Source organism: Dunckerocampus dactyliophorus, chromosome 14, assembly GCF_027744805.1.
Source record: "Dunckerocampus dactyliophorus isolate RoL2022-P2 chromosome 14, RoL_Ddac_1.1, whole genome shotgun sequence".
Classification (NCBI taxonomy): Eukaryota; Metazoa; Chordata; class Actinopteri; order Syngnathiformes; family Syngnathidae; genus Dunckerocampus; species Dunckerocampus dactyliophorus.
Window position 1 is genome coordinate 7,665,557 of NC_072832.1, and position 7,809 is coordinate 7,673,365.

At 38.6% G+C, this 7,809-nt stretch overlaps 1 protein-coding gene across 3 annotated transcripts; it reads left to right on the plus strand.

Moving 5' to 3' along the window:
* Positions 1-201: 201 nt before the first annotated feature.
* On the plus strand, positions 202-7,419 carry cutc (cutC copper transporter homolog (E. coli)). Of its 3 annotated transcripts, none has more exons than XM_054798541.1 (9): positions 202-470; positions 682-741; positions 1,286-1,495; positions 1,584-1,619; positions 1,757-1,890; positions 2,139-2,166; positions 2,249-2,354; positions 2,516-2,570; positions 6,911-7,419. In XM_054798541.1, exons 1-9 carry the CDS (start codon positions 401-403, stop codon positions 7,196-7,198), a joined length of 987 nt encoding a protein of 328 aa, XP_054654516.1. In that variant the 5' UTR covers positions 202-400; the 3' UTR covers positions 7,199-7,419. The 3 variants fall into 3 exon arrangements, with proteins under 3 accessions (XP_054654516.1, XP_054654517.1, XP_054654518.1); XM_054798542.1 differs by lacking the exon at positions 6,911-7,419 and adding an exon at positions 4,558-6,904 and having other exon boundaries at positions 203-470; XM_054798543.1 differs by lacking the exon at positions 6,911-7,419 and having other exon boundaries at positions 209-470; positions 2,516-4,515.
* The last annotated feature ends 390 nt before the right edge of the window (positions 7,420-7,809 follow it).

Below are 7,809 nucleotides of genomic sequence, written 5' to 3' on the forward strand. Positions count from 1 at the left end.
CTCATGACGTCACTGAAAGTGTTGGCGAACAATTTTTTTTTGTATTTCAATATTCGCAATGAAAAAAAATCTACATATTAATGATAGAAATAGAAAATATTCATTTAAAATAATTAATTTGTTTTAGTTTTTTTTTCAAAACGTGGTCGTTCTTTTGGTTATAGCGTATGTCGCACGGGCGGTTACACTTGTACTGCTGACTGTCGCCGGTCCACAAGTTGAACCTTGCCTCAGAAATCAACGCACCGGAAGTGGCTAACCCACATCCGTGTCTACTAGCTACTCACAGCTAAACGTCAACTATTACAATGTCTGATTAACAGGCAGTTGTATAAATGAAAATACGATTATGTGAGGGAAAAAATAACCCCGGGACTCTTTGTTAATCCAGATCGTCACTATGGCAGATGTTTTTTTAATGGAGGTGTGCGTGGACTCCGTGGAGTCTGCTGTCAATGCGGAGCGAGGAGGTGGGTCGTGAAGTTTGTCAGTTCTAATTGTGAACAACAAAACACCGTGGTGTTCTTATAGACTCCGTTATTATTAGCAGTTCCGCTTGAAAGTAAAAATAAAACGTGTCTGAGCACATTAAATTGCAGCAGCAACTCACATTACGTGCCTATCCTTATTTAAATGACAAACTTGGTTTCTCCTCTAAAAAAATTGTCTCTGTTGTGACAGGTGCAGGTCGCCTTGAGCTGTGTTGTAGTCTTATGGAAGGAGGACTCACTCCCAGTGTTGGTGAGAACATTCACATACAATCTCTGTTGTCCAAACATACCAATAAGCGGCGTTTACACTTGCACGCATTTTGCCTCTGCATTGTCCCGGAATTTGCCGTGGCAATATGTGTAATTTCTTTATTTATGTATGTCCCGCCTGAAAAGTGTGAGGACTGGTTCGCGTACTATTTGCTTTCTGTTTACGCATAAATGACTAACTTGGCCCGCAAATGGTGCGCATTGGCACGAAATGACCACGCTCCCGCACGACTTATTCACATCTTGTCAAATACTGTTTACGTCTAGTGCACGACAATGATACATGTGACGTGCATTGTTCCTGCATGGATATGCATTGTCACCACGACTTTACGTGAAGCAGTCGTGGAATTATTTGGTCCTGTTGTGTACTGCTGCGTCCTGCGTGACGCCAAGCATTAATTCCTGTATCTGTAATTCCATCCATCCATTTTCTATACCGCTTCTCCTCTTTAGGGTCGCAGGGGCAGCTGGAGCCTATCCCGGCTGACTTCGCCCACTCCTACTTAATTACTCTGTTGCAGGCCTGCTGCAGGTGGTAAAACGGTACGTGAAAATCCCAGTCTATGTGATGATCCGGCCTCGTGGCGGCGACTTCCTTTACTCCGACCAGGAAGTGGAGGTGATGAGGAAAGACATGGAGGTGATGAAGAACCATGGAGCTGATGGATTTGTGCTGGGAGCCCTGACAGAGGATGGGAGGGTGGATGCAGAGCTGTGCATGGAGTTTCTAGGTAATGTTTGTCATGATAAATATGTCCAGTTGCATGCTTTTGAAACCTTATAATCTTATTTTTGCACTTCTGCTCTTTTCTGCTGTAGCTGCTGCCCGCCCTTTACCTGTGACCTTCCATCGAGGTAATATCAAAACTCACTTTAAAATAATATTTAGACCACATTTTTAGTAAAGCTTAAATTAAACCTCCTTATGAGTTCTAAAAGGACAGAAAGGCTCTTGTTGTTCAAATGTTGATTCACTTAATTGTATTTGGCAGCTTTTGACATGGTCCATGATGCAGCGGTTGCCCTGGAAACGCTGGTGTCGTTAGGTTTCCAGCGTGTGTTGACAAGTGGCTGTGACAACTCTGCGCTGGAGGGACTCCCCCTCATTAAACGCCTTGTTGATCAAGTATGTATGAATTCTCTAAAGTGATTCTGGATAACCTTTCTACCTTAATTTTGATAACGAATGACATGAATTCAACTGCTTTGAATGTGAGCGGACATTTAACACTTTTGACATTAAGTGTGACTTTTGAAGTTTTTTTTTTTTTCCTCTGACAATTTTGTTGAAATTCTGACTTGCATAAACTCATGCTTTTGAGGTTCCAAGTCTGCATTCTCATGTTTGACTCTTTCTGACCCCCTCCCCCCCAGGCTAAAGGTAGAATTACCATCATGCCAGGTCAGCGTGTGTTTTTTGTGGAAGTCATACTGTATATATGACATGTATGCATTTATGTATACACTAAATATATTTAATACAGGTGGTGGGATCACAGAGAGAAACCTGCAAAGAATTTTAGAAGGATCCGGGGCTCAAGAGTTTCACTGCTCTGCCCGCTCCAGCAGAGATTCTGCAATGAAGTTCAGGTTTGTCCAAATGTACAGTGGTGCCTGTCAAAGGTTTGGATGCCCTTTCTTATTCAACAGCATGAGAAACTCTCTCCAAACTTTTGACTGGAACAGTAGCATTAGTTATCACTGCTACATACATTACAAGGATTTATGTATCATTTACTGTATTTGTGCAGGAACAACAGTGTGACAATGGGAGCTTCTCTGTCAGCGCCTGAGTACAGCCTGAAGGTAGCAGATGTGAGCAAAGTGCGCACTTTTAATGCCATAGCCAGAAATACCCTGTGAATGGAAACCACACAATTGTGACTGATAACTCAATGATACCTCAAAGCTGATCACCATCTTTTATTTTAATGGTAAGTCCAGAGCAAGTTGGCATTACACAAATGACATAGGTATTTGTTAATTATCTTTTGGTCAGTCTTAGTATCTCACATACCGGTAATGTTTAGCCCAAAGGCAGGGGTGTCCAAAGTGCGGCCCACGGCACAGAGAAATGTAATAAATCAAACATATAAAATAAATACATAACTAAATATACATATATAGTAAATAAAAACAAAATTTAACAAGAAAAAAAGAGCAAAAATGGCAGCAGTAATTTTACAAAAATAAAGTCTAAATCTTAAGAGAAAAAAGTTGTAACCTAACAAGAAAAAGTAGTAATTTTACTAGAATAACATTGTAATATTATGGGTAAAAATAACATAATTTTAAGAGCATAAAATTGGAATACTAAAGAAAAAATTGTGTTTTTTTTAAAGTTGCAATATTATAAGAAATAAAAATAAAGCTGTAATATTTGGAAAGTTGGCTAAGGAAAAAAATTATAATATGGGAATAAAGTCATAATGTACATAAATGTACAAAGATTAAAATGGTGGAGCGGGGGGAGCTAATACTAATAATACACTTCTTCACCTGTATCACAAAGCTGAGCTGCAGATTTTTCTTGGAATATACTGTATATAACTTCTGAGTATTTGAGAAATATCAAAGTGGCCCTTGCATCCTTCAATTTTTCAGTATGTGGCCCAGAAAAACATTGGGCACCTCTGCCCTAAGGTATTCATACTAGGGATGTCCCGATCTTACCTTCAGGATTGCGATCGACTGCCTATCTGCTGTATTTTCAAGATTGGATAAAATTGGGTGTCCGCCACCAGATCGGGCCAATCCAATTGCCATATAACGTTCGGAACTCTAGGCCACACTTCAACATCGTTGTCGTGGGAATGCACCTCAAAGCTGGTTGCCACTTGACTCCAGCTACCCGCAAGAAGAAGAAAACGCAACGCCACCATACAGACATGTCCGCGGTGTACCGTGGTGAACTTAGTTTTTCACGTTGGACGTTGGATATTCGGCTCCGTAGCTACAGCGGTAGTTCCCCCTCATTGTCCCCGGACTGCTGTGTCATGGTGCGGGGAGCTCGCACGGGAAGTGCCGCTCATCCATTGATTGTTTATACTAGGGACCGTCAAAAAATTACTATTGCGTTGAAAAGAGTTTGTTAAAAAAATGTCAGAAATTCTAAATCACACCACAAATTGATCTATAACCATGTCAAATGATTTGTCCTACCCTAAATGTATTTTGCAAACCCATTTTCTCCAATTTAATCTTTCATTGGATGGACTTTTATTGGATCTTTTATTGGATTAGGTTTGTTACAAAAACCAAACAATATTGTTGGTCATGATATGTAATAAAAAAGTAAATTCAGCAATGCTTTGGTTGCATTATTTTTAATGCTTTGTAGAGCTATTTTCATAACCATATTAAATTCCAAATTCATTTTTGTAACAAAAGCTTATTTAAAATAAAAAAAAAGGATCAGGATTGGATCAACAAGACTATTACGGTATTTTAAAAAATCGGACAGGATCGGAAGCCAAAAAATGTGGATTGGGACATCTAATTCATACCCTGGCCAGATTTTGAGTATTTTTGTGTATGTACACATTGGGCTATACATGACTTAAGAAAGTGGCAGAAGACTATACTGCATTGTGTTAGATATATTTAATAACGTAAATATTCACTATTTTTTATCTTTACGGCTCTCAGTTTATTGTAGAATGAGCTAGAAGTTAGTACAATTCTTTCAAGATGGTGCCAAAGACTGCGTTTTTCCAAAACTGTCAGACAAGATCAGTGCCTGTTTTTTTTTACATCTTTTGCCACTTTCACTTGCACTCTGTGTCATTTCTAGCAAGAAGATGCCCATTCAAGAACTAAAAAGGTACTTTACATTTTTGGCCACGTCAGTATGAGGTTTTTCATAGCTTGCCACTTTGTCAGAACCTACGCTGGTGCAGTGGGACCTGGGTTCCTCCTGGTCCACGACAATGCCCGACCTCATGTGGCTAGTGTATGCAGGTAGTTCCTGGAGGATGAAGGAATTGATACCATTGACTGGCCCCCACGTTCACCTGACCTAAACCCAATAGAACACCTCTGGGACATTATGTTTAGGTCCATACGGCGCCGCCAGGTTGCTCCTCAGACTGTCCAGGAGCTCACTGATGCCCTGGTCCAGATCTGGGAGGAGATCCCGCAGGACATCATCCGTAGTCTCATTAGGAACATGCCCGTTGTCAGGCATGCGTACAAGCACGTGGGGGCCACACAAACTACTGAGAATCATTTTGAATTGCTACAATGACATTTTAGCTAAATGGACCAGTGTGCTGCATCATTTTTTCACTTTCATTTTTGGAGTGTCTTTGATTTCCCCCCTCTATAGGGTGATCATTTTCATTTCTATCAAATTATGTGGCATCATTTTGTTACTAATACATCACCCAATTATTATCAGGAAAGATTTTCAAGATCATTTTTCCCCCAGTTTAGATCTGATGTGTTTTCCAAGTGTTCCTTTAATTTTTTTGAGCAGTGTAGTTAATTTTCTTTGTAGCTGATGAATCTGTGGCTGACCCTCCCGAAGCAAAACATTCTCTACCCATTGAACCAGTGATGTCACAAAACAAACAAAACCATCCATGGTCAAGGAATGAAACACTGACAGGACAGAGTCCGTTGTTTGATGTGCCGTCACTCCACAGCAACCTGTCAGGTCATTCTACAACATGACGGAATCGTTAAGAAACATAAAATCACCGAGCCTTTTAGCATTTTATATATCCCTGAACATTGTAGTTCAGTGACGTGAGCACTTGTGACACTTTGAAGAGTTGGTTGGGTTTTTTTTTTGAGCGGGCTTAGTCATTGGTCTGGATGAGAAAAGACTCAACAAAAAGGATAGTTGTATTTTATATTAAATAACACTTTTTCAAACATCTTAAGAACATTAATTAATTATTACATTTGTATATTAATATGCTAAATTAATATACAAATATTTTACATTATTATATATTTTTTTACATTTGAAATATATTATTATTTTATATACAGTTTTAATAGTTTTGAATAAAATGCTATACAGTGTTACTCTCCATCCAACATTTTGACACATAAATTGTGGTCCCCTTATAACCTTATTCAACAGTCAAACACCAAAAAAAATCTTGCCCCAATAAAATGCTCTTATTTAGCAACAATTTGAAAATGTACTGTATATCAAGGTGAGAATATGCATGTTCTGGCCAAACAAGTAAATACCATATTGACCAAAATATAAGATGACCCAGAATTCCAGACAAATCTAAAGAAAAATAAAATATAAAAATTAGACATTTTTTATCATCTTTTCAGTATCTGTGATATAAAAACTATTAGACTGCACTAAAAGAGGATATCATATTTCTTAGTTGCTCAACAATTGTTTGAGGGCTTTGCGTTATTGAACATCGTCATTATCTTAAAATTAGCATCATAACTCCTGTGTTGTTTGATAACATGCTAACAAGCTTTGAGACAATTCTTCCAGTGAGTCTCCAGGTCACAGGTGTGTGTGAGTGACAGGTAAAAAAAGCTTTCACTTACTAGGGGGAATTCGTGCTGTCTGATGGTATGTATAAGTCTCAAATATAAGACAATGTGTCTTTTTGTGTTTTTTTTTTTTTTTTAAGGAAAACAGGGATTTACACTGGTGTGAGAAAGTGTTTGCCCCCTTCCTGATTTATTTATTTTTTTGCATGTTTGTCCCGACAATAACATCCAAAGAACAGCAGGCCTCACTTGCCTCAGTTAAGGTGAGTGTTCATGACTCCACCATAAAAAGAGATACTGGGCAAAAACGGCCTGCATGGCAGAGTTCCAAAACGAAAACCACTGCTGAACAAAAAGAACACTCAGGCTTGTCTAAATTTTTCCAGAAAGCATTTCGATGATCCCCAAGACCTTTGGGAAAATACTCTGGTCTTTTTGGAAGGTCTGTGTACAATTACATCTGGCACATTTCAGAAAAAGAACATCATACCAACAGTAAAATATGGTGGTGGTAGTGTGATGGTCTGGGGGGCTGTTTTGCTCATTTGGGGCCTGGAAGACTTGCTGTGATAAATGGACCCATGAATTCTGCTGTCTACCAAAATATGAAGGAGAATGTCCAACCATCTGTTCATGACCTCAAGCTGAAACCAACTTGGGTTCTACCGCAGGATCCAAAACACACCAGCAAGTCCACCTCTGAATGGCTGAAGAAAAACAAAATGAAGCCTTTGGAGTGGCCTAGTCAAAGTCCTGACCTGAATCCTATTGAGATGCTGTGGCTTGACCTTAAAAAGACATTCCATGCTGGAAAACCCTCGAATGTGGCTGAATTACAACAATTCTGCAAAGATGAATGGGCCAAAATTCCTCCACAGCGCTGTAAGAGATTCATTGCAAGTTATCGCAAACGCTTGATTGCAGTTGTTGCTGCTAAGGGTGGCCCAACCAGTTATTAGGTTTAGGGGGGGAAATCACTTTTTCATTTCATTTACAAACCACATTGTGTGTTCAGTTGTATTGCCATTGACTAATATTTAAATTTGTTTGATGATCTGAAACATATATATATATAGGGTCAATAACGCACTATGCACATTTTGCCAGCTGTTTTATTATTTATTTTTTACAAACGTATTTTCTGGAGGCTATTTTCTGGAAGTTCCTCTCTTTGAAAGTTTGCTTAGCAAATATAAAATGTACCAGTATTTTTTTTCTTTACTTTTTACAAGGTGCTGCTCACTCACAGATGACATTAGTTACACCTACCAGTATAATGTAACGAAATCCGATAAAAGCGCTGCATCAAAAGTTTGGAAATTATAATCATGCTTCGATTTGATTGACAGTGACTAGGAGTGCTACATTTTTGACAAAGTGTTATAATTATGAATAATTATTGTTTATGGTCGGCGTTTATATGGAATTTTGCACCTTTCCTGTGTCACAAAGGTAATCGGATATCAGGAATACTTCAAATGAGTATAATAATTTAAGGTACAGTTATTGTATTAGCTATATTTGATGTTATGTCATATGTATTACATAACAAGCATGGTAGCAATGAGGA

Excerpts from the sequence above, each read along its gene's own strand:
- cutc (XM_054798541.1), top strand. The coding sequence starts at position 401 with ATGGCAGATGTTTTTTTAATGGAGGTGTGCGTGGACTCCGTGGAGTCT. Across the intron at positions 742-1,285 it reads AGGACTCACTCCCAGTGTTG|GCCTGCTGCAGGTGGTAAAA; the intron begins GTGAGAACATTC and ends ACTCTGTTGCAG. Across the intron at positions 2,167-2,248 it reads TAGAATTACCATCATGCCAG|GTGGTGGGATCACAGAGAGA; the intron begins GTCAGCGTGTGT and ends TATTTAATACAG.